Raw genomic sequence first — 26,906 nt, forward strand, 5'->3', positions numbered from 1 at the left:
GTAGATGCTCTAGAGAGACGTGAGACCAGTCAGGGAGATATTTGATGCTCTAGAGAGCCACCAGCAGGGTAAGGAAACAGCCATGAGACCAGTCAGGGAGATATTAGATGCTCTAGAGAGACGTGAGACCAGTCAGGGGGATATTTGATGCTCTAGAGAGACATGAGACCAGTCAGGGAGATAGTAGATGCTCTAGAGAGACGTGAGACCAGCCAGGGAGATAGTAGATGCTCTAGAGAGACGTGAGACCAGTCAGGGAGATAGTAGATGCTCTAGAGAGACGTGAGACCAGTCAGGAAGATATTAGATGCTCTAGAGAGGTTCAAGATACATTGTCATTTTTACTCAGCTGAAAACTCCGGTATTGACAATAAAAAATGGAGGCTTTTGTTTTTCAGTAGCACTTGGCTGTGTGCAGTAGATTTAGCATGTAGAATCATCTGGAAATGAATAGAAAATGACGGCCGTGGTGATAGGACGGCTATTAATAATACCACTCCTCCCCTTACAGGGAGCTGCAACATGCCTGTCATTCACCTGGAAACCGTGACAACAGAGGACTTCCTGGAGGTGATCGCTCACACCAAACCCTCGGCCAGGAACCTTACAGACAAATACACCGCCTGGGAGACCGAGTACGAGTCTGTGTGACACACTCAACATAGCAATATACAGTGCCTTCAGAAAGTATTCAGACCCCTTGACTTTTTCCACATTTTGTTACGTTACAGCCTTAATTTAAAATGTATTAACTAAAATAAAATAAATCCTCATCTACACACAATACCCCTTAATGACAAAGCAAAAAAAAATAATTATTTTTATTAACAGAAATATCTTAATTCCGTAAGTATTCAGACCCTTTGCTATGAGGCTCGAAATTGTGCTCAGGGACTGCCTGTTTCCATTGATCATCCTTGAGATGTTTCTACAACTTGATTGGAGTCCACCTGTGGTAAATTCAGTTGATTGGACATGATTTGGAAAGGCCTGTCTATATAAGGTCCCACAGTTGACAGTGCATGTCAGAGCAAAAACCAAGCTATGAGGTCAAAGGAATTGTCTGTTGAGCTCTGAGACAGGATTGTGTCGAGGCACAGATCTGGGGAAGTGTACCAAAACATGTCTGCAGCATTGAAGGTCCCCAAGAACACAGTGGCCTCCATCATTCTTGAATAGAAGAAGTTTGGAACCATCAAGACTTCCTAGAGCTGGCCTCCTGGCCAAACTGAGCAATCAGGTGAGAAGGGCCTTGATCAGGGAGGTGACCAAGAACCTGATGGTCACTCTGACAGAGCTCTAGAGTTCCTCTGTGGAGATGGGAGAACCTTCCAGAAGGACAACCATCTCTGTAGCACTCCACCAATCAGGTCTTTATGGTAGAGTGGCCAGACGGAAGCCACTCCTCAGTAAAAGGCATAAGACAGCCCACTTGGAGTTTCCCAAAAGGCACCTAGACTCTCAGACCACGAGAAATAAGATTCTCTGGTCTGATAAAACCAAGTTTGAACTCTTTAGCCTGAATGCCAAGCGTCAAGTCTGGAGGAAACATGACACCATCTCTACGGTGAAGCATGGTGGTGGCATGAGGGTATGTTTTTCAGTGGCAGGGACTGGGAGACTAGTCAGGATTGAGGGAAAGATGAACGGAGCAAAGTACAGAAAGATCATTGACGAAAACCTGGTCCAGAGCGCTCAGGACCTCAGACCGGGGTGAAGGTTCACCTTCCAACAGGACAACGACCCTAAGCACACAACCAAGATAACGCAGGAGTGGCTTCGGGACAAGTCTCTGAATGTCCTTGAGTGGCCCAGTCAGAGACCGGACTTGAACCTGATCTAACATCTCTGGAGACCTGAAAATAGCTGTGCAGCGACGCACCCCATCCAACCTGACAGAGCTTGAGAGGATCTGCAGAGAAGAATGGGAGAAACTCCCCAAATACAGGTGTGCCAAGCTTGTAGCATCATACCCAAGAAGACTCAAGGCTCTAATTGCTGCCAAAGGTGCTTCAACAAAGTACTGAGTAAAGGGTCAGAATTTCTTTAATCTAAAAAAACAGTTTTTGCTTTGTCATTATTGGCTATTGTGTGTAGATTGATAAGGGATTTTTTTTAAATTAATTTTATAATAAGGCTGTAACGTAACAAAACGTGGATAAGGTCAAGGGGTCTGAATACTTTCCGAATGCACTGTACATATCTGTAGCAATGAGAATCTTAGATTAACGATACAATGTAATAGGTCAGTGTGTCTATACAGGGCTTGTCTGAGACAGATCCCAGGTCAGTGTGTCTGTACAGGGCTTGTCTGAGACAGATCCCAGGTCAGTGTGTCTGTACAGGGCTTGTCTGAGACAGATCCCAGGTCAGTGTGTCTGTACAGGGCTTGTCTGAGACAGATCCCAGGTCAGTGTATCTGTACAGGGCTTGTCTGAGACAGATCCCAGGTCAGTGTGTCTGTACAGGGCTTGTCTGAGACAGATCCCAGGTCAGTGTGTCTGTACAGGGCTTGTCTGAGACAGATCCCAGGTCAGTGTATCTGTACAGGGCTTGTCTGAGACAGATCCCAGGTCAGTGTATCTGTACAGGGCTTGTCTGAGACAGATCCCAGGTCAGTGTATCTGTACAGGGCTTGTCTGAGACAGATCCCAGGTCAGTGTGTCTGTACAGGGCTTGTCTGAAACAGAACCCAGGTCAGTGTGTCTGTACAGGGCTTGTCTGAAACAGAACCCAGGTCAGTGTGTCTGTACAGGGCTTGTCTGAAACAGAACCCAGGTCAGTGTGTCTGTACAGGGCTTGTCTAAGACAGAACCTTTGGTAAAACCGGTTTCTGTAACTACACTGAAGAAATGGAAGGTTGCTGACCTGTGTTTTATACAGGTGACTGGATTCTCTATGTTCAATTAAAGACAATATGAGTCATTGGTAGTACTCGTCATGATCACTTTTTTATTAACATAATTACACACAAGCCAGTTTTCAGAAACATGCCATTTTAAACACTTCACAAGTGCAAAGGTTTGATGCAGTCTTCTTATCCCAGTACCTATTCATCAACACAGTAACCTAACACTACCCCTAACCCTACCCCTAACACTACCCCTAACACTACCCCCTAACACTACCCCCTAACACTACCCCTAACACTACCCCTAACACTACCTCTAACACTACCCCTAACACTACCCCTAACACTACCCCTAACACTACCCCTAACACTACCCCTAACACTACCTCTAACACTACCCCTAACACTACCCCTAACACTACCCCTAACACTACCCCTAACACTACCCCTAACACTACCTCTAACACTACCCCTAACACTACCCCCTAACACTACCCCTAACACTACCCCTAACACTACCCCCTAACACTACCCCTAACACTACCCCTAACACTACCCCCTAACACTACCCCTAACACTACCCCTAACACTACCCCCTAACACTACCCCTAACACTACCCCTAACACTACCCCTAACACTACCCCTAACCCTACCCCTAACACTACCCCTAACACTACCCCTAACCCTACCCCTAACCCTACCCCTAACACTACCCCTAACACTACCCCTAACACTACCCCTAACACTACCCCCTAACACTACCCCCTAACACTACCCCCTAACACTACCCCTAACACTACCCCTAACACTACCCCCTAACACTACCCCTAACACTACCCCCTAACACTACCCCTAACACTACCCCTAACACTACCCCCTAACACTACCCCCTAACACTACCCCCTAACACTACCCCTAACACTACCCCTAACACTACCCCCTAACACTACCCCTAACACTACCCCTAACACTACCCCTAACACTACCCCTAACCCTACCCCTAACCCTACCCCTAACACTACCCCTAACACTACCCCTAACACTACCCCCTAACACTACCCCCTAACACTACCCCCTAACACTACCCCCTAACACTACCCCTAACACTACCCCCTAACACTACCCCTAACACTACCCCCTAACACTACCCCTAACACTACCCCTAACACTACCCCCTAACACTGACCCCTAACACTACCCCCAATCACTACCCCCAACACTGACCCCCAACACTACCCCCAGTAGACGACTAACCCTGACCCCTAACACTAACACTACCCCTAACACTGACCCCTAACACTGACCCCTAACACTACCCCTAACACTAACCCCAGTTAGATGAGGAACACAGACACCTAACACTACCCCTAACACTAACCCCAGTTAGATGAGGAACACAGACACCTAACACTACCCCTAACACTAACCCCAGTTAGATGAGGAACACAGACACCTAACACTACCCCTAACACTACCCCCTAACACTACCCCCTAACACTACCCCTAACACTACCCCCTAACACTACCCCCTAACACTACCCCTAACACTACCCCTAACACTACCCCTAACACTACCCCCTAACACTACCCCTAACACTACCCCCAACACTACCCCCAACACTACCCCCAACACTACCCCTAACACTACCCCTAACACTACCCCTAACACTACCCCCAACACTACCCCTAACACTACCCCCAGTTAGATGAGGAACACAGCAGCCATAGTTCGATGGAGTGTGAGATGTTAGAGGAGGCGTTACAGTCTGGTGTGGGACTAGAGGAGGCGTTACAGTCTGGTGTGGGACTAGAGGAGGCGTTACAGTCTGGTGTGGGACTAGAGGAGGCGTTACAGTCTGGTGTGGGACTAGAGGAGGCGTTACAGTCTGGTGTGGGACTAGAGGAGGCGTTACAGTCTGGTGTGGGACTAGAGGAGGCGTTACAGTCTGGTGTGGGACTAGAGGAGGCGTTACAGTCTGGTGTGGGACTAGAGGAGGCGTTACAGTCTGGTGTGGGACTAGAGGAGGCGTTACAGTCTGGTGTGGGACTAGAGGAGGCGTTACAGTCTGGTTTGGGATTAGAGGAGGCGTTACAGTCTGGTGTGGGACTAGAGGAGGCGTTACAGTCTGGTGTGGGACTAGAGGAGGCGTTACAGTCTGGTGTGGGACTAGAGGAGGCGTTACAGTCTGGTGTGGGACTAGAGGAGGCGTTACAGTCTGGTGTGGGACTAGAGGAGGCGTTACAGTCTGGTGTGGGACTAGAGGAGGCGTTACAGTCTGGTGTGGGACTAGAGGAGGCGTTACAGTCTGGTGTGGGACTGCAACATGATGAGATATACCCATGTCTAAATGATCTAATAGTGATGAGAGAGCCATAGTTAAAGGATGTGTTGGAGGATGTGGTCCACAGCTTGAGTGAAGCTGTCACAGGTCAGGTATGGTGGAGGGTTAATTTTACCCTCATCTCCCACTCTGTATTTACCTATAGAAGACATGAATCAATAGAAATGATTGGCATGAGTTGTTTTTAGAATGCTTTTATAGAGGTTTTCTTTGAGTTATGAAGCGATGTCATGTCTCTTACCGGTTCTGACTACAATTCCCAGCATGCCAATGTTTTGAGCCCCTCCCACGTCATCTCTGGCGTCCTGTAAGGGGGGGGTAGATATTGAACAATACTGTTAAACAGATTGAGGTTAGATGTAATATTGCAGTTAGATTGTGGCTTCTATCAATGTAATGTCTGCATCATTTCCAATCCCCCATACAGTGGCAGCAATAACCTCAACCAAATGTTTTCTGTAGTTGTGGATCAGACCTGCAAAACGGTCAGGAGGAATTTTGGACCATTCCTCTTTACAAAACGGTTTCAGTTCAGCAATATTCTTGGGATGTCTGGTGTGAACCGGTCTCTTGATGTCATGCCACAGCATCTCAATGGGGTTGAGGTCAGGACTCTGACTGGGCCACTCCAGAATAGAGGCATGGCCGATTAATTAGGGACAATTTCAAGTTTTCATAACAATCGGTAATCAGCATTTTTGGACGCCGATTACATTGCACTCCACGAGTGGGACTAGAGGAGCAGCACTTTCCTGCGTTTGCCAGCAGCTCTTCAAGCATTGCGCTGTTTATGAATTCAAGCCTATCAACTCCCGAGATTAGGCTGGCAATACTAAAGTGCCTATAAGAACATCCAATAGTCAAAGGTATATGAAATACAAATGGTAGAGAGAGAAATAGTCCTATAATTCCTATAATAACTACAACCTAAAACTTCTTACCTGGGAATATTGAAGACTCAATTTAAAATGAATCACCAGCTTTAATATGTTCTCATGTTCTGAGCAAGGAACTGAAACGTTAGCTTTCTTACATGGCACATATTGCACTTTTACTTTCTTCTCCAACACTGTGTTTTTGCATTATTTAAACCAAATTGAACATGTTTCATTATTTATTTGAGACTAAATAGATTTTATTGATGTATTATATTAAGTTAAAATAAAAGTGTTCATTCAGTATTGTTGTAATTGTCATTATTATTATTATTAAAAATCGTCCGATTAATCGGTATCGGCTTTTTTTGGTCCTCCAATAATCGGTATCGGCGTTGAAAAATCATAATCGGTCGACCTCTACTCCAGAAGGCATATTTTATTCTGTTGAAGCCATTCTGTTGTTGATTTACTTGTGTTTTGGGTCGTTGTCCTGTTGCATCACCCAACTTCTGTTGAGCTTCAATTGGCGAGGGTTCACATACTTTTTCTTGCCACTGTGTGTGTGTGTGTGTATATACACTGCTCAAAAAAATAAAGGGAACACTTAAACAACACAATGTAACTCCAAGTCAATCACACTTCTGTGAAATCAAACTGTCCACTTAGGAAGCAACACTGATTGACAATAAATTTCACATGCTGTTGTGCAAATGGAATAGACAAAAGGTGGAAATTATAGGCAATTAGCAAGACACCCCCAATAAAGGAGTGGTTCTGTAGGTGGTGACCACAGACCACTTCTCAGTTCCTATGCTTCCTGGCTGATGTTTGGAGAACGTTCTGCTGCCTGCAACATCCTCCAGCATGACCGGTTTGGCGGTGGGTCAGTCATGGTGTGGGGTGGCATTGCTTTTTGGGGTCGCACAGCCCTCCATGTGCTCGCCAGAGGTAGCCTGACTGCCATTAGGTACCGAGATGAGATCCTCAGAGCCCTTGTGAGACCATATGCTGACACATGCACATTTGTGGCCTGCTGGAGGTCATTTTGCAGGGCTCTGGCAGTGCTCCTCCTTGCACAAAGGCGGAGGTAGCGGTCCTGCTGCTGGGTTGTTGCCCTCCTACGGCCTCCTCCACGTCTCCTGATGTACTGGCCTGTCTCCTGGTAGCGCCTCCATGCTCTGGACACTACGCTGACAGACACAGCAAACCTTTTTGCCACAGCTCGCATTGATGTGCCATCCTGGATGAGCTGCACTACCTGAGCCACTTGTGTGGGTTGTAAACTCCGTTGTAAACTCCGTCTCATGCTACCACTAGAGTGAAAGCACCGCCAGCATTCAAAAGTGACCAAAACATCAGCCAGGAAGCATAGGAACTGAGAAGTGGTCTGTGGTCACCACCACAGAATAGGGTACTATGTGGGAGTCCTCCAGTGTGACTCACGTCTCCGATCATGATGGCCTCTTCAGGACAACAGCCAATGTCCCTCAGAGCCTCCAGGAAGAATGTCCCCTCAGGCTTCCCCACAACGGTGGCCTGACAGTCTGTAGCGTACTCTAACGCTGTCACAAAGGGTCCGGGGCCCAACGCCAGACCATCCTTCCTCTTATAATACCTGGCCTTATGGATGGCGATGAGGGGGGCCCCGTCTAGAACCAGCCTGGTAGATAGAGGGAAAGAGTTGTATTTGATGTGTCCCAAGGCAGCTGAAGGCTCACTGCAGTAGCACATACAAGAAAATGCATTTAAAGCAATACATTGAGATATACAGTGGTGTCTGAAATGATGAACACCCATGATGACTGTATAAAACAGATCAAATACGGAGCTCAAACAAGGAGTAAAAAATGATTGACCCCTGTAGAGATTCTTTTTGAATAAAGTAGTAACAAGTTTAGTATTTGGTCCCATATTCATAGCACGCAGTGACTACACCAAGCTGGTGACTGAACTTGCACAAACGTGTTGGATGCATTTGCAGTTCGTTTGGTTGTGTTTCAGATTATTTTGTGCCCAATAGAAATTAAACGGTGAATAAAGCATGTATTGTCATTTGAGTCACTTTTATTGTAAATAAAAATATAATATATTTCGAAACATTTCTACATTAATGTGGATGCTACCATGACTACGGATAATCCTGAATGAGTGAGAAATTTAGATGATCAAAGATCTGTATTTATTATGGATCCCCATTAGTTCCTTCCAAGGCAGCAGCTACTCTTCCTGGGGTTTATTATGGATCCCCATTAGTTCCTGCCAAGGCAGCAGCTACTCTTCCTGGGGTTTATTATGGATCCCCATTAGTTCCTGCCAAGGCAGCAGCTACTCTTCCTGGGGTTTATTATGGATCCCCATTAGTTCCTGCCAAGGCAGCAGCTACTCTTCCTGGGGTTTATTATGGATCCCCATTAGTTCCTGCCGAGGCAGCAGCTACTCTTCCTGGGGTTTATTATGGATCCACATTAGTTCCTGCCAAGGCAGCAGTTACTCTTCCTGGGGTTTATTATGGATCCACATTAGTTCCTGCCAAGGCAGCAGCTACTCTTCCTGGGGTTTATTATGGATCCCCATTAGTTCCTGCCAAGGCAGCAGCTACTCTTCCTGGGGTTTATTATGGATCCCCATTAGTTCCTGCCAAGGCAGCAGCTACTCTTCCTGGGGTTTATTATGGATCCCCATTAGTTCCTGCCAAGGCAGCAGCTACTCTTCCTGGGGTTTATTATGGATCCACATTAGTTCCTTCCAAGGCAGCAACTACTCTTCCTGGGGTCCGGGAAAATGAAGGCAGTTATACAATTTTAAAAACATTACAATACATTCATTACAGAATTCACAACACACTGTGTGCCCTCAGACACATACTCCACTAACACATATCTACAACATAAAATCCATGTGTACGTGTGTATGTTATCATGAGTGTGTATGTGCCTATGTGTGTGTTGCTTCACAGTCCCCGCTGTTCCATAAGGTGTATTTTTACCTGCTTTTTAAATCTGATTCTACTGCTGCATCAGTTACTTGATGTGGAATAGAGTTCCATGTAGTCATGGCTCTATGTAGTACTGTGTGCCTCCCATAGTCTGTTCTGGACTGTGAAGAGACCTCTGGTGGCATGTCTTGTGGCGTATGCATGGGTGTCTGCCCTGTTCTGACACAATTGCAATTTTCCCAAGTCCCTCTTTGAAGCACCTTACCACATGACTGAACAGTAGTCCAGGTGCGACAAACCTAGGGTCTGTAGGACCTGCCTTGTTGATAGTGTTGTTAAGAAGGTAGAGACTAGGGCCTGTAGGACCTGCCTTGTTGATAGTGTTGTTAAGAAGGTAGAAAACTAGGGCCTGTAAGAAGGTAGAAACTAGGGCCTGTAGAACCTGCCTTGTTGATAGTGTTGTTAAGAAGGTAGAGACTAGGGCCTGTAGGACCTGCCTTGTTGATAGTGTTGTTAAGAAGGTAGAAACTAGGGCCTGTAGGACCTGCCTTGTTGATAGTGTTGTTAAGAAGGTAGAGACTAGGGCCTGTAGGACCTGCCTTGTTGATAGTGTTGTTAAGAAGGTAGAGACTAGGGCCTGTAGGACCTGCCTTGTTGATAGTGTTGTTAAGAAGGTAGAAACTAGGGCCTGTAGGACCTGTCTTGTTGATAGTGTTGTTAAGAAGGTAGAGACTAGGGCCTGTAGGACCTGCCTTGTTGATAGTGTTGTTAAGAAGGTAGAGACTAGGGCCTGTAGGACCTGCCTTGTTGATAGTGTTGTTAAGAAGGTAGAAACTAGGGCCTGTAGGACCTGCCTTGTTGATAGTGTTGTTAAGAAGGTAGAGACTAGGGCCTGTAGGACCTGCCTTGTTGATAGTGATGTTAAGAAGGTAGAGACTAGGGCCTGTAGGACCTGCCTTGTTGATAGTGTTGTTAAGAAGGTAGAAACTAGGGCCTGTAGGACCTGCCTTGTTGATAGTGATGTTAAGAAGGTAGAGACTAGGGCCTGTAGGACCTGCCTTGTTGATAGTGTTGTTAAGAAGGTAGAAACTAGGGCCTGTAGGACCTGCCTTGTTGATAGTGTTGTTAAGAAGGTAGAGACTAGGGCCTGTAGGACCTGCCTTGTTGATAGTGTTGTTAAGAAGGTAGAGACTAGGGCCTGTAGGACCTGCCTTGTTGATAGTGTTGTTAAGAAGGTAGAGACTAGGGCCTGTAGGACCTGCCTTGTTGATAGTGTTGTTAAGAAGGTAGAGACTAGGGCCTGTAGGACCTGTCTTGTTGATAGTGTTGTTAAGAAGGTAGAGACTAGGGCCTGTAGGACCTGCCTTGTTGATAGTGTTGTTAAGAAGGTAGAGACTAGGGCCTGTAGGACCTGCCTTGTTGATAGTGTTGTTAAGAAGGTAAAAACTAGGGCCTGTAGGACCTGCCTTGTTGATAGTGTTGTTAAGAAGGTAGAGACTAGGGCCTGTAGGACCTGCCTTGTTGATAGTGATGTTAAGAAGGTAGAGACTAGGGCCTGTAGGACCTGCCTTGTTGATAGTGTTGTTAAGAAGGTAGAAACTAGGGCCTGTAGGACCTGCCTTGTTGATAGTGTTGTTAAGAAGGTAGAAACTAGGGCCTGTAGGACCTGCCTTGTTGATAGTGATGTTAAGAAGGTAGAGACTAGGGCCTGTAGGACCTGCCTTGTTGATAGTGTTGTTAAGAAGGTAGAAACTAGGGCCTGTAGGACCTGCCTTGTTGATAGTGTTGTTAAGAAGGTAGAGACTAGGGCCTGTAGGACCTGCCTTGTTGATAGTGTTGTTAAGAAGGTAGAGACTAGGGCCTGTAGGACCTGCCTTGTTGATAGTGTTGTTAAGAAGGTAGAGACTAGGGCCTGTAGGACCTGCCTTGTTGATAGTGTTGTTAAGAAGGTAGAGACTAGGGCCTGTAGGACCTGTCTTGTTGATAGTGTTGTTAAGAAGGTAGAGACTAGGGCCTGTAGGACCTGCCTTGTTGATAGTGTTGTTAAGAAGGTAGAGACTAGGGCCTGTAGGACCTGCCTTGTTGATAGTGTTGTTAAGAAGGTAAAAACTAGGGCCTGTAGGACCTGCCTTGTTGATAGTGTTGTTAAGAAGGTAGAGACTAGGGCCTGTAGGACCTGCCTTGTTGATAGTGATGTTAAGAAGGTAGAGACTAGGGCCTGTAGGACCTGCCTTGTTGATAGTGTTGTTAAGAAGGTAGAAACTAGGGCCTGTAGGACCTGTCTTGTTGATAGTGTTGTTAAGAAGGTAGAGACTAGGGCCTGTAGGACCTGCCTTGTTGATAGTGTTGTTAAGAAGGTAGAAACTAGGGCTTGTAGGACCTGTCTTGTTGATAGTGTTGTTAAGAAGGTAGAAACTAGGGCCTGTAGGACCTGTCTTGTTGATAGTGTTGTTAAGAAGGTAGAGACTAGGGCCTGTAGGACCTGCCTTGTTGATAGTGTTGTTAAGAAGGTAGAAACTAGGGCCTGTAGGACCTGTCTTGTTGATAGTGTTGTTAAGAAGGTAGAAACTAGGGCCTGTAGGACCTGTCTTGTTGATAGTGATGTTAAGAAGGTAGAGACTAGGGCCTGTAGGACCTGCCTTGTTGATAGTGTTGTTAAGAAGGTAGAAACTAGGGCCTGTAGGACCTGTCTTGTTGATAGTGTTGTTAAGAAGGTAGAGACTAGGGCCTGTAGGACCTGCCTTGTTGATAGTGTTGTTAAGAAGGTAGAAACTAGGGCCTGTAGGACCTGTCTTGTTGATAGTGTTGTTAAGAAGGTAGAGACTAGGGCCTGTAGGACCTGCCTTGTTGATAGTGTTGTTAAGAAGGTAGAAACTAGGGCCTGTAGGACCTGCCTTGTTGATAGTGTTGTTAAGAAGGTAGAGACTAGGGCCTGTAGGACCTGTCTTGTTGATAGTGTTGTTAAGAAGGTAGAGACTAGGGCCTGTAGGACCTGCCTTGTTGATAGTGTTGTTAAGAAGGTAGAAACTAGGGCCTGTAGGACCTGCCTTGTTGATAGTGTTGTTAAGAAGGTAGAAACTAGGGCCTGTAGGACCTGCCTTGTTGATAGTGTTGTTAAGAAGGTAGAAACTAGGGCCTGTAGGACCTGCCTTGTTGATAGTGTTGTTAAGAAGGTAGAAACTAGGGCCTGTAGGACCTGCCTTGTTGATAGTGTTGTTAAGAAGGTAGAAACTAGGGCCTGTAGGACCTGCCTTGTTGATAGTGTTGTTAAGAAGGCAGAGCAGCACATTATTATGGACAGACTTCTCCCCGTCTTAGCTACTGCTGCATCAATATGTTTTGACCATGACAGTTTACAGTCTAGTGTTACTCCAAGCAGTTTAGTCACCTCAACTTGCTCAATTTACACATTATTTATTACAAGATTTAGTTGAGGTTTAGGGTTTAGTCAATGATGTGTCCCAAATACAACACTTTTTAATAAAAAAATATATATATTTAGGACTAACTTCTTCCTTGCCACACATTCTGAAACAAAGTGCAGCTCTTTGTTCAGCGTTGCAGTCCTTTCAGTCGCTGCAGTAGCTGACGTGTATAGTGTTGAGATATCCACATACATAGACACACTGGCTTTACTCAAAAAGTAAGGGACCTAGACAGCTGCCCTGGGGAATTCCTGATTCTAACGGAATTATATTTGATAGGCTTCCATTAAAGAACACCCTCTGTGTTCTGTTAGACAGGTAACTCTTTATCCACAATATAGCAGGGGGTGTAAAGCTCTAACAGATACGTTTTTCCAGCAGCAGACTATGTAAAAAGCCGCCCTGAAGTCTAACAAAACAGCCCCCCCCCAATCTTTTTATCATAAATTTCTCTCAGCCAATCATCAGTCATTTGTGTAAGTCCTGTGCTTGTTGAATGTCCTTCCCTATAATCGTGCTAAGAGTTTGTTTACTGTAAAATAGCATTGTATCTAATCAAAAAACATTTTCAAAACTTTACTAAGGGTTGGTAACAGGCTGGTTGGTCGGCTATTTGAGCCAGTAAAGGGGGCTTTACTATTCTTGGGTAGTGGAATGACTTTAGCTTCCCTCCAAGCCTGAGGGTACACGCTCTCTAGTAGGCTTAAATTGAAAATGTGGCAAATATGAGTGGCAATATTGTCTGCTATTATCCTCAGTAATTTTCCATTCAAGTTGTCAGACCCCGGTGGCTTGTCATTGTTGATAGACAACAATAATTCTTTCTCCTCTTCCACACTCACTTTACGGAATTCAAAATTACAATTCGTCTTTTATAATTTTTTCAGATATACTTGGATGTGTTGTTGGAAAAATAATGGAAGCAGTTAACAATATCAGTGGGTTTTCTGATGACTAAAATTATAAAATATAATAAAATCACTCCAAAGCTGTTTACTATCATTCTTTGTCATTTATCTTTGTTTTACAGTGTAGTTTCTTCTTTTATTACAGTTTAGTCACATGATTTCTTAATTTGCAATACGTTTGCCAATCGGTTGTGCAGCCAGTCTTATTTTATTACTTATATTATTATGCCATTCTTTTTGCCTCATCCCTCTCAACCATACAATTTTTTTGATTCCTCATCAATCCAAGGGGATTTAACAGTTTTTACAGTCATTTTCTTAATGGGTGCGTGCTTATTAGTAACTGGGATAAGCAATTTCATAAATGTGTCAAGTGCCACGTCTGTTTGCTCCTCATTACACACCACGGACCAACAAATTCTTTACATCAACCACATAGGAATCACTACAAATTTATCCTATTACCTCTTATACACTACATTAGACCCAGCCTTTGGTTATCCTAGATATGGCTACTATATCGTGATCACTAAATCGAATGAATCTGCATACTGCTTTCAAGCACATTTCTACAGCATTAGTATTGCATTCCTGTGCTGTTTGTAACTACCCTGGTAGGTTGACTGATAACCTGAACCAGGTTGCAGGCACTGGTTACAGTTTGAAGCATTTTCTTGAGTGGGCAGCTTGATGGAAGCCAGTCAATATTTAAAGCACCCATAAAATATACCTTTGTTTGAAAGTGTTTTGTAAAGTTCTTGGTAGCTAGCTAGCTTCTTAGTATGGATACCGCGAAGCAGTTGGCATCAGTTGCTGGGACTGCTTGTCTCTTTCCAGTGATCCTGCCGACCAAGGACGGGTCTGAGGAGCTATTTGGCGTCAGAGCTAGCCTAGCTGCTAGCTAGCTACATATCAAGCTAGCTGGGTTTTCAGGAGCCCGTGATGCGGTTAGCCATTGTGGCTGGGACAGTGGATTGTCCCGGGTTTATGGCTGTCTAGATCCCTGCTGTTTGTTGTTTTCCATCTTCCCTGTGACCTGCCCTGTCTGTAACTGCGAGGAGTAACAGCCTAACATACGTTGCTAGCTACTATGACAAAGATCAAAGCCGGCGGGAGTACCATTGAGGACAGTGGTGTCTCTCTATCACACGTGAAGGATCTTTTAAAATGAACAAAAAGAGACAAGCAGTTGTTACAACAAGAAAATAGCTTAAAGTATTTTGTCCAAATACTGGTGGATTCTACTAATAAAAGAATGGACGACCTGTCCAGAGAGGTCCAGGACCTGAAGAACAGTTTGCAGTTCTCCCAGGGTCAGCTCGATGAGTTGAAACAGGAGAACGGCATGATGACAGCGATCTGTAAGTCATTGAGAGGACATCAGTTCTGTGTGTGAATCCATGATAACAATGACAGATAAATCAGACCCTCGAGGGACAATCAAGACGGAACAACATGGTTGTAGACGGAATTGCAGGACCTCCACATGAGACAAAGTGAGGGAAATGATCTCTGAGAAATTGAAGATGGACCACAGGAAGATTGAGGTGATAGGCCCAGGCCGATAGGTGTCAGGATCCTGAGGTTCAAGGACAAGGTAGCTGTTCTTGAAAGAACCAAGAACTTGAGAGGAACGTATATCTTCCTCAACGAGGACTATCCTGAAGCTCTGCTCCAGAAGAGGAAAGAACTAATCCCAGCTATGAAAACTGCCAGAGCACGTGGGGACGTTGCTTACATCCGCTATGACAGGCTCATTGTCCACCCTCCCTCCCAGAAGCCTGGAAGGGATGAGAGAGCCAAGCCAATGGGTTCGTAGCTTCAACCCCGCAGCGCACACGCACCAATTGATTTTTAGTTGTTTTTTATTTATTTAACAAGGCAAGTCAGTTAAGAACAAATTCTTATTTACAATGACGGCCACCTAAAGGCAAAAGACCTCCTGCGGGGACGGGGGCTGGGATTATTAAAAAAATATATACAGTTGAAGTCGGAAGTTTACATACACCTTAGCCAAATACATTTAAATGCACTTTTTACCATTCCTGACATTTAATCCGAGTAAAGATTCCCTGTCTTAGGTCAGTTAAGATCACCACCTTATTTTAAGAATGTGAAATGTCAGAATAATAGTAGAGAATGAAATATTTCAGCTTTTATTTCTTCCATCACATTCCCAGTGGGTCAGAAGGTTACATACACTCAATTAGTATTTGGTAGCATTGCCTTTAAATTGTTTAACTTGGGTCAAATGTTTTGGGTAGCCTTCCACAAGCTTCCTACAATGTTGGGTGAATTTTGGCCCATTCCTCCTGACAGAGCTGGTGTAACTGAGTCAGGATTGTAGGCCTCCTTGCTCGCACACGCTTTTTCAGTTCTGCCAAAATAATTCTATAGGATTGAGGTCAGGGCTTTATGATGTCCACTCCAATACCTTGACTTTGTTGTCCTTAAGCCATTTTGCCACAACTTTGGAAGTATGCTTGGGGTCATTGTCTATTTGGAAGACCCATTTGCGACCAAGCATTAACTTCCTGACTGATGTCTTGAGATGTTGCTTCAATATATCCACATAATTTCCCCACCTCATGATGCCATCTATTTTGTGAAGTGCACCAGTCCCTCCTGCAGCAAAGCACCCCCACAACATGATGCTGCCACCCCCGTGCTTCACAGCTGGGATGGTGTTCTTCGGCTTACAAGCCTCCCACCTTTTTCTTCCAAACATAACGATGGTTATTATGGCCGAACAGTTCTATTTTTGTTTTATCAGACCAGAGGACATTTCTCCAAAAAGTACGATATTTGTCCCCGTGTGCAGTTGCAAACCGTGGTGTGGCTATTTTATGGTGGATTTGGAGCAGTGGCTTCTTCCTTGCTGAGCAGCCTTTCAGGTTATGTCGATATAGGACTCGTTTTACTGTGGATATAGATACTTTTGTACCTGTTTCCTCCAGCATCTTCACAAGGTCCTTTGCTGTTGTTCTGGGATTGATTTGCACCTTTCGCACCAAAGTACGTTAATCTCCAGGAGACAGAACTCGTCTCCTTCCTGAGCGGTATGACGGCTGCGTGGTCCCATGGTGTTTATACTTCCGTACTATTGTTTGTACAGATGAACGTGGAACCTTCAGGCATTTGGAAATTGCTTCCAAGGATGAACCAGACTTGAGGAGGTCTACAATTTTTTTTCTGAGGTCTTGGCTGATTTCTTTTGATTTTCCCACGATGTCAAGCAAAGAGGCAATGAGTTTGAAGGTAGGCCTTGAAATACATCCACAGGTACACCTCCAATTGACTCAAATGATGTCATGGCTTTAGAAGCTTCTGATAGGCTAATTGGAGGTGTACCTGTGGATTTTCTGGAGTTTTCCAAGCTGTTTAAAGCCACAGTCAACTTAGTGTATGTAAACTTCTGACCCACTGGAATTGTGATACAGTGAATTATAAGTGAAATAATCTCTTTTTAAACAATTGTTGGAAAAATGACTTGTGTCATACACAAAGTAAATGTCCTAACCGACTTGCCAAAACTATAGTTAGTTAACAAGAAAGGTGTGGAGTGGCTGAAAAACGAGTTTAAATGACTCCAACCAAAGTGTATGTAAACTTCAGGAACGTCAGGAAATAACACTACAGGAACAAGATTATACACATGTATCGATCACATTTTTACTAATACTGTAGAAATGTGTTCTGAAGCTGTATCCGTACCCAGTACACAGTGATCACAATATAGTGGCTATATCCAGGAAAGCCAAAGTTCCAACAGCTGGGCCTAAAATAGTGTATAAGAGATCATACAAAAGATTTTTCTGTGACTCTTATGTGGATGTTAAAAATATTTGTTGGTCTGATGTGATTAATGAGGAGCATCCAGACGCTGCATTTGATGAATTTATGAAATTGCTTCTTCCAATTATTGATAAACATGTAATTGTTAAGAAATTGACTGTTAAGGCTCCATGGATTGATGAGGAATTTAAAAAATGTATGGCAAAGTGGGCAAACTTAGGAAATGCCAACAATGAACAGCGAGCAATTGTATTCATGCATAAAAAACTAATGAAACAAAAGCATTGTAAGTTAGAATTTTGTAAAGTTAGTGTGGGAGAGGTGGACCAATTATTGTTAACAATCAATAATGACTAACCTCCTGGCATTGACAACTTAGATGGAAAGTTACTGAGGATGGTAGCTGACTCTATAGCCACTCCTATCTGTCATATCTTTAATCTGAGTTAGAGGAAAGTGTTTGTCCTCAGGCCTGGAGGGAAGCCAATGTCATTCCGCTACCCAAGAGTGGTAAAGGGGCCTACTGGTTCTAACAGCAGACCTATCAGCTTGCTGCTAGCTCTTAGAAAACTGTTGGGGAAAAATTGTGTTTGACCAAATACAATGCCATTTCTCTGTAAACAAATTAACAACAGACTTTCAGCATGCTTATAGAGAAGGGCACTCAACATGTACTGCATTGACACAAATGACTGATGATTGGTTGAAAGAAATTGATAAGAAGATTGTGGGAGCTGTATTGTTAGATTTCAGCGCAGTCTTTGATATTATTGACCATAACCTGTTGTTGAGAAAACGTATGTGTTATGGCTTTTCAACCTCTGCCATATTGTGGATTCAGAGCTATCTATCTAATAGAACTCAAAGGATTTCCTTTAATGGAAGCTTCTCCAATGTCAAACATGTAAAGTGTGGTGTACCGCAGGGCAGCTCTCTAGGCCCTCTACTGTTTACATTTTTTTTTACCAATGACCTGCCACTGGTATTAAACAAAGCATGTGTGTCCATGTATGCTGATGACTCAACCATATACGCATCAGCAACCACAGCTAATGAAGTCACTGAAACCCTTAACAAAGAGTTGCAGTCTGTTTTGTAATGGGTGACCAGTAATAAACTGGTCCTGAACATCTCTAAAACTGAGAGCATTGTATTTGGTACAAATCATTCCTTAAGATCGAGACCTCAGCTGAATCTGGTAATGAATGACGTGGCTGTTGAACAAGTTTAGGAGACTAAATTACTTGCTGTTACCTTAGATTGTAAACTGTCATGGTCAAAACATATAGAATGTTGTAAAGATGGGGAGAGGTCTGGCCGTAATAAAGAGATGCTCTGCTTTTTTGACACCACACTCCAAAAAGCAAGTTCTGCAGGCTCTAGTTTTGTCTAATCTTGATTATTGTCCAGCCATGTGGTCCAGTGTTGCAAGGGAAGACATAGTTAAGCTGCATCTGGCCCAGAACAGAGTGGCACGTTTTGCTCTTTATTGTAATCAGAGGGCTGATATAAATACTATGCAGCCAGTCTCTCTTCGCTAAGAGTTGAGGAGAGACTGACTGCATCATTTATTCTCTTTATAAGAAACAAAGTGTTGAAAATCCCAAATTGTTTGCATAGTCAACTTACACACAGCTCTGACACACACACTTATCCCACCAGACATGCCACCAGTGATTTGGTGGCATTCTCTCTGAGCCTCTTTACTGTGTCGCCACCATGCTCGATGCTAGGTACAAGGATCGCTACTTCGATGCAGACAAGAAACAGGGTTTACGTGAAATGGATGGAAACGGACACAGTTACACCGAGGAAGAGGACCCATGACAGAAGAGGCCACGGACAGAGCTGAAACTTCACCGCTTGACATGTATGATGAAATCCTGGCTGAGAATGAAACGACTGAACAAATGAACAACGAAACAGCACAGCAAGTAAGTGAAAGAAAAAGGGTTTTATTATGTTTTACTGGTAATGGGGACATACGTAAATGCCAACAAAATAACTTTTTGGTCAGTGTGTGTGTTTCAACTATTTAACTGAACTAGAATACTTAAAAGGCCGCTAAAATTTTAAATATCGGTATCTGTTTTTTTGGCAAGGAAAATATTGGATATCGGTCAAAAATGTCAAATCTGTGCATCCCCAGTTCGCCTGCATTAAAGTCCCCGGCCACTAGGAGCGCCGCTTCTGGATGAGCATTTCTCTTGTTTGATATGATTTTATACAGCTTTGAGTGCCGTCTTAGTGCCAGCATCGGTTTGTGGTGGTAAATAGAAGGCTACCAATAATATAGATGATAACTCTCTTGGTAGATAGTCTGGTCTACAGCTTATCATGAGGTATTTTACCTCAGGCAATTCTAACACACCGACATCATTGTGCGAAATAGTACGCAGCATCATCTGGATATGTCTGCAACAAAAGTCCAAAATTCACCTTCTGCTGCCATTTCTGTCAAGTCGTCTACACATACAGTTTGTGTTTATATGTTCGATAAATCCAACGTACGCACCACACCGAAACGCACTGCAACGCAATGCTGCAAGGCAAACGCAGCGTTTCATTGGAAATTAATGTCATTCTAGTGTACCAAAATGCAATGACGCTATTGGTGTGTTCAACCGTGAGACTTCTTTAATATTAGATATCGCGCACCAACAGTTATTGACAAATAGATACACACCCCCGCCCCTCGTCTTACCAGACGTAGCTGCTCTGTCCTGCCGATGCACGGAGAAACCAGCCAGCTCTATATTATCTGTGTCGTCGGTCAGCAAAGTCTCGGTGGAACGTAAGATATTTCAGTTTAACGTCCCGTTGGTCCCGTCCCGTCCCGTCCCGTAGGATAGTCTTAATTGTAGATTGTCCAGTGTGTTTTTACAATGATTACATGTTGGCCAATAATACTGAGTGTAGTGGTGGTTTACCTACTCTGCAAATTCTTACAAGGCACCCCACCCTCCTCCCCCTTTTCACCGTCTTTTCTTCATGCTGATGACGGGGATTTGGCCTTGTCTCGACAAAGCAGTATATCCTTAGCGTCGGACTCATTAATTTCACACGTTATCTAGATAAGATCAAAGCCCCAAGACATGCTAACCTTTCACCATTACAATAACAGGGGAGGTTACAGTATGAGGACTGACTCAGCTATTTACCTGAATGCCTTGTTGAGCGTCTGGTAGTTGAAGTGGTCTGGAGCTAAGCCTATCACCACAGCGTTGGGTTCGGATGTCTCCATACCTGCAGCACAACATGGATAGAAGACGCTTTATAGAGTTAAAACTACACATCTCAAATGGCAACATGTGCCCTATACAGTGCTTTTGACCCGGGTCCATACAGCTCCATTGGGATGCATTCTGAATGTAAGTTAGTTTGCAATCTGCTCTGCCTCATCTAGCCCTGGCTCTCACCTGAGAAGTCCTCCAGTGCACTGTCCTCCACCAGCAGTAGGGGGCGTAGTTGTCTCTGCTCCACGAGGCTCCTGGCTGCTGTCAGGGACGTGAAGATCTCCTGCTCCTGGATGTCAAAGTTCAGACTGTGGAGACGCTCCACAAGGTTCCTCTTACACTCCTTAGTGGTGTTGGTCACAAACTTTACCGCTACAGAGGACTGACGTAACCTAGTGTATAAATCACAAACATAGAGACCGTGTGACTTCAGAAGAAACTCACAGAATTGAGGACTGGGTGAATATGGGGACTGAGGCATGCTGCAGAACAAATCTTAGATGTATTTGTGACTTCTTACTTTCAGATGGAACCAGAGGGTTGTGTGAGCAGCTCAGGAGAAAGTGGCTGGGTGAGTACTGAATAACAAGGATAACAGGGCTCTGGGCAGACTGACCTTTTGAGGGCTTCCTGTGCTCCAGGCACAGCTGTGTCTTCTACATGGAGGGTTCCACTCAGGTCAATCAGCACTGCCTTCAGAGCCCGTCTGGTCGCCATGATACCAGGCACCTATGTACTGTATACATACACCATTAGTGATAGAGATAAATCCATGCACATAGAGATCCTATAAAATTAGTTGAGTATCTGGAGCATCAGCATTTGTAGTAATCGAACCCACAAATGCTGATGCTCCAGATACTCAACTAGTCTAAAGGCCAGTTTTATTGCTTCTTTAATCAGAACAAGTTTTCAGCTCTGCTAACATAATTGCAAAAGGGTTTTCTAATGATCAATTAGCCTTTTACATTTTTTTATTTATTTTACCTTTATTTAACTAGGCAAGTCAGTTAAGAAAAAATTCTTATTTTCAATGACGGCCTTTCGGTTACTAGTCCAATGCTCTAACCACTAGGCTACCCTGCCGCCCCAATGACAAACTTGGATTCGTTGACACAACGTGCCATTGGAACACAGGAGTGATGGTTGCTGATAATGGGCCTCTGTACACCCATGTAGATATTCAATAAAAACAAAAATGCCATTTCCAGCTACAATAGTCACTTACAACATTAACAATGTCAACACATAATTTCTGATCAATTTGATGTTATTTTAATGGACAAAATGTTTTGATTTTCTTTAAAAAACAATGACATTTCTAAGTGACCCCAAACCTTTGAACGGTAGTGTAGTTATTATATTAGTGCTGCTCTTACTGTATCCATCACCAACATAGTGGATTTAACACAACAGGGCTAAATATACTGAGGCTGTGTTGCTACCAGGACAAAGCACTGTGTGTATATATATACATACACACACACAGCAATATACAATCCACATCTCTAAATAATAGGGGATTACACAGCTGAGTTTGCGCTCCATGCAGGGGGTTTGTGTAACTAACATAGTGGTGGCAGGGTAATGCTAGGAAGACATGGGGATGAGGGGGGTGTGTATAATCATCGTACATAGGCCGTATTTGGATAAAGGTTCTCTGTATAATTAAGAAAATTAGGAAATAAATAAATCAGGTAGCTAAATCAACCGGTAGGCTTTATTCTGGTTGCCAACGTATCTAAAGAGAAAGCGGAAGAGAAGTCAGAGCTGCAACAGGGTGAGCAAGCAGACCAACGATACAGGCTAACTAGCAAACATAACTAACGTTAGCCTGTTGGGGAAAGACCTAGCTAGCTACTACTAAAGTGTTGTTTGAGAGTTGCCGTAGTTTCTATCAATGTAATGTTTAAGAAAGATACATAAGGTAGTGTGTAAATAAATACCAAAACTACAGTACTTGGAAAACATAGGCTAAGTACGGTATGAAGTTTCGCCACAGCACCTTCCATCCAACGCTTGTAGAACGTAAACATCTGTGACGTTATTATTTTGCGGTCCTTCGAGTTGACTGGAATTTTTAGCCGCCTGTCAAACTGCCTGTTTCAAATAGGTTTGGTCAACGAGAGGCTGTCATTCGGGTTTTATTATTTCTGTATAATAATAACAAAACAATAACATATCAACTATTGATGATAATCTTCTAATGAGGAAGATGATTCTCCTATTATCCATTAATAATGTAAAGGGTTATATGAAACAGATTAGCTACCGGGTTATAGCATTCATGGTATTGACCGAAACGGTGGCGGCGTGTGTGTTTTTACTAGGAATGATGTGCATTTTAACCCTCGTTCAGATCTGAAAATGGATGGTCTTGAGGTTGCATGGGTAGAAACACTTCTTTCTGAATGTCGTCCTGTACTTGTTGGTGTGTGCTATCGGCCTCCTAAACATAATCATTTCTATAAACTACTTGAATCGAATTGCTGTGATCACAATGTATTTCCTTATAGAAAATGTATTCTGCTTGGCGATTTTAATACAAATGTGCAGTTATCACCCCAGAGAAGTACACTAGTAAATGCCCTGTCTGACTTTAATCATTTATTTGGACTCAAACAACTGATTGTTGAACCAACCCGGGTGTGTATTGACAGTAAATCAACTTTGGATTTGATTATTGTATCAGACTAAGAGAACATCTGTCAGTCAGGAGTCTTAAATATTGGTTTTAGTGATCATATGGTAACCTACTGTACCCGTAAGACATCCAAAATGCTACTAGAGCCAGGTAATATATACATGAAGGTACGGTCTATGAAACAATACTCAAAATACTGTTTTGTAGAGGTCCTTGGAATTTTGGATTGGTCTCATGTACTAAACTGTGATGATGTTGATCAAGCTTGACTCTGGCTCCGATGAAACAAATTCGAATCAAACAGCGGTCAAGGAAATGGGTCACTTCCGAGATCTTAGACCTCATAAGGAAAATAGATCGTGACCTGGCCAGATTCAGAGGGACAAATCTACAAGATTATGACGGTTATATTAACTGTAGAAACCAGGCAAGATACAAAATGGATAAGACCAAATCCACAACATTATATAGACACTGTTAATGACTACTTACATCAGCCTCGTGAACTGTGAAATGTTAAAGGACATTGGCTCATAATCTCCCCATACGGTAAAATCCTGTAGTATTGGCCTGGATATTGATGATGTGTCATGTTATGACCAGGCAAAGGTTTCAAATTATTTTAAACATTTTTTTACCACTATAGCCTCATCTCTGGTTAAGAAGTTGCCCATCTGCTCTGGACACTATGGCCAATTGTTCATTAACAACTTTTACCATAGCAAAGGTATCACAAATTATTTGTTTGAGCTGTGCATGGTAACAGAGGACAAAGTTTCCAATCTACTATGCTTTGATAGGTTCTACTCCTCAGGGTAAAAAACTCCACGGACACTATGAAAGCTTCACCCAGAGGGTCAATACAGCTGCATTCAGACAAAAACAGTTTCACACAAGCACTGATATTTAACCGTTCCTCATAGGCTGAGTCTCCTCCTACCCATCTGTACAAACATCGTTCTTTACTGCTAGGCAGGACACTAGTGATATGGGCCATAAACTTTTATTTCTCCCTTAAGGTGACCTGACCTCAACCCCCCTCCATCACTAATCCATGGCTCTCTCCCCTTATCAATGCCTGACCTCAACCCCCCTCCACCACTAATCCATGTCTCTCTCCCCTTATCAATGCCTGACCTCAACCCCCCCATCACTAATCCATGGCTCTCTCCCCTTATCAATGCCTGCCCTGACCTCAACCCCCTTCATCACTAATCCATGGCTCTCTCCCCTTATCAATGCCTGACCTCAACCCCCCTCCATCACCAATCCATGGCTCTCTCCCCTTATCAATGTCTGCCCTGACCTCAACCCCCCTCCATCACTAATCCATGGCTCTCTCCCCTTATCAATGCCTGCCCTGACCTCAACCCCCCCCCCATCACTAATCCATGGCTCTCTCCCCTTATCAATGCCTGCCCTGACCTCAACCCCCCTCCATCACTAATCCATGGCTCTCTCCCCTTATCAATGCCTGACCTCAACCCCCCCCATCACTAATCCATGGCTCTCTCCCCTTATCAATGCCTGCCCTGACCTCAACCCCCTCCATCACTAATCCATGGCTCTCTCCCCTTATCAATGCCTGCCCTGACCTCAACCCCCCCCCCATCACTAATCCATGGCTCTCTCCCCTTATCAATGCCTGACCTCAACCCCCCTCCATCACTAATCCATGGCTCTCTCCCCTTATCAATGCCTGACCTCAACCCCCCTCCATCACTAATCCATGGCTCTCTCCCCTTATCAATGCCTGACCTGACCTCAACCCCCCCCCATCACTAATCCATGGCTCTCTCCCCTTATCAATGTCTGCCCTGACCTCAACCCCCTCCATCACTAATCCATGGCTCTCTCCTCTTATCAATGTCTGCCCTGACCTCAACCCCCCTCCATCACTAATCCATGGCTCTCTCCCCTTATCAATGCCTGCCCTGACCTCAACCCCCCTCCATCACTAATCCATGGCTCTCTCCCCTTATCAATACCTGACCTCAACCCCCCTCCATAACTAATCCATGGCTCTCTCCCCTTATCAATGCCTGACCTCAACCCCCCTCCATCACTAATCCATGGCTCTCTCCCCTTATCAATGCCTGCCCTGACCTCAACCCCCCTCCATCACTAATCCATGTCTCTCTCCCCTTATCAATGCCTGACCTCAACCCCCCTCCATCACTAATCCATGGCTCTCTCCTCTTATCAATGCCTGCCCTGACCTCAACCCCCCTCCATCACTAATCCATGGCTCTCTCCCCTTATCAATGCCTGCCCTGACCTCAACCCCCCTCCATCACTAATCCATGGCTCTCTCCCCTTATCAATGCCTGACCTGACCTCAACCCCCCTCCATCACTAATCCATGGCTCTCTCCTCTTATCAATGCCTGCCCTGACCTCAACCCCCCTCCATCACTAATCCATGGCTCTCTCCCCTTATCAATGCCTGACCTCAACCCCCCTCCATCACTAATCCATGGCTCTCTCCCCTTATCAATGCCTGACCTGACCTCAACCCCCCTCCATCACTAATCCATGGCTCTCTCCCCTTATCAATGCCTGCCCTGACCTCAACCCCCCTCCATCACTAATCCATGGCTCTCTCCCCTTATCAATGCCTGCCCTGACCTCAACCCCCCTCCATCACTAATCCATGGCTCTCTCCCCTTATCAATGCCTGACCTCAACCCCCTCCATCACTAATCCATGGCTCTCTCTCCTCTTATCAATGCCTGCCCTGACCTCAACCCCCCTCCATCACTAATCCATGGCTCTCTCCCCTTATCAATGCCTGCCCTGACCTCAACCCCCCTCCATCACTAATCCATGGCTCTCTCCCCTTATCAATGCCTGACCTGACCTCAACCCCCCCCCATCACTAATCCATGGCTCTCTCCCCTTATCAATGTCTGCCCTGACCTCAACCCCCTCCATCACTAATCCATGGCTCTCTCCTCTTATCAATGTCTGCCCTGACCTCAACCCCCCTCCATCACTAATCCATGGCTCTCTCCCCTTATCAATGCCTGCCCTGACCTCAATCCCCCTCCATCACTAATCCATGGCTCTCTCCCCTTATCAATACCTGACCTCAACCCCCCTCCATCACTAATCCATGGCTCTCTCCCCTTATCAATGCCTGACCTCAACCCCCCTCCATCACTAATCCATGGCTCTCTCCCCTTATCAATGCCTGCCCTGACCTCAACCCCCCTCCATCACTAATCCATGTCTCTCTCCCCTTATCAATGCCTGACCTCAACCCCCCTCCATCACTAATCCATGGCTCTCTCCCCTTATCAATGCCTGCCCTGACCTCAACCCCCCTCCATCACTAATCCATGTCTCTCTCCCCTTATCAATGCCTGACCTCAACCCCCCTCCATCACTAATCCATGGCTCTCTCCCCTTATCAATGCCTGACCTGACCTCAACCCCCCCCCATCACTAATCCATGGCTCTCTCCCCTTATCAATGTCTGCCCTGACCTCAACCCCCTCCATCACTAATCCATGGCTCTCTCCCCTTATCAATGCCTGACCTCAACCCCCCTCCATCACTAATCCATGGCTCTCTCCCCTTATCAATGCCTGCCCTGACCTCAACCCCCCTCCATCACTAATCCATGTCTCTCTCCCCTTATCAATGCCTGACCTCAACCCCCCTCCATCACTAATCCATGGCTCTCTCCCCTTATCAATGCCTGACCTGACCTCAACCCCCCCCCATCACTAATCCATGGCTCTCTCCCCTTATCAATGTCTGCCCTGACCTCAACCCCCTCCATCACTAATCCATGGCTCTCTCCTCTTATCAATGTCTGCCCTGACCTCAAACCCCCTCCATCACTAATCCATGGCTCTCTCCCCTTATCAATGCCTGCCCTGACCTC

The 26,906-nt window shown here is 44.8% G+C and overlaps 2 protein-coding genes across 6 annotated transcripts in view; one reads left to right on the forward strand and one right to left on the reverse strand.

Moving 5' to 3' along the window:
• The window catches only part of katnal2 (katanin p60 subunit A-like 2), a 37,373-nt gene extending 34,442 nt beyond the window's left edge, over positions 1-2,931 (forward strand). For both annotated transcript variants that reach the window (XM_071342959.1, XM_071342969.1), the window contains one exon: positions 512-2,931. In XM_071342959.1, coding sequence (XP_071199060.1) covers positions 512-651 — 140 coding nt within the window. In that variant the 3' untranslated portion in view covers positions 652-2,931. The remainder of the gene's footprint in view (positions 1-511) is intronic.
• A 1,578-nt stretch (positions 2,932-4,509) lies between these two features.
• On the reverse strand, positions 4,510-22,458 carry hdhd2 (haloacid dehalogenase-like hydrolase domain containing 2). Of its 4 annotated transcripts, none has more exons than XM_071343000.1 (7): positions 22,377-22,458; positions 20,988-21,107; positions 20,555-20,763; positions 20,297-20,381; positions 7,516-7,732; positions 5,436-5,499; positions 4,510-5,333 (listed from the first exon to the last, which is right to left on the reverse strand). In XM_071343000.1, exons 2-7 carry the CDS (start codon positions 21,086-21,088, stop codon positions 5,230-5,232), a joined length of 780 nt encoding a protein of 259 aa, XP_071199101.1. In that variant the 5' UTR covers positions 21,089-21,107; positions 22,377-22,458; the 3' UTR covers positions 4,510-5,229. The 4 variants fall into 4 exon arrangements, with proteins under 4 accessions (XP_071199101.1, XP_071199084.1, XP_071199093.1 ...); XM_071342983.1 differs by having other exon boundaries at positions 22,332-22,429; XM_071342992.1 differs by having other exon boundaries at positions 22,318-22,426.
• Between the last annotated feature and the right edge of the window lie 4,448 nt (positions 22,459-26,906).

This window comes from Salvelinus alpinus, chromosome 1 (assembly GCF_045679555.1).
Source record: "Salvelinus alpinus chromosome 1, SLU_Salpinus.1, whole genome shotgun sequence".
Classification (NCBI taxonomy): Eukaryota; Metazoa; Chordata; class Actinopteri; order Salmoniformes; family Salmonidae; genus Salvelinus; species Salvelinus alpinus.

Bases quoted from the DNA above. Each gene is read 5' to 3' on its own strand.
- hdhd2 (XM_071343000.1), bottom strand. From the start codon at position 21,088: ATGGCGACCAGACGGGCTCTGAAGGCAGTGCTGATTGACCTGAGTGGA. The intron at 20,764-20,987 runs GTCAGTCTGCCC...TTTATACACTAG, and splicing joins GCACAGGAAGCCCTCAAAAG to GTTACGTCAGTCCTCTGTAG. The intron at 5,500-7,515 runs GTGAGTCACACT...CCCCCCTTACAG, and splicing joins AGGCCATCATGATCGGAGAC to GACGCCAGAGATGACGTGGG.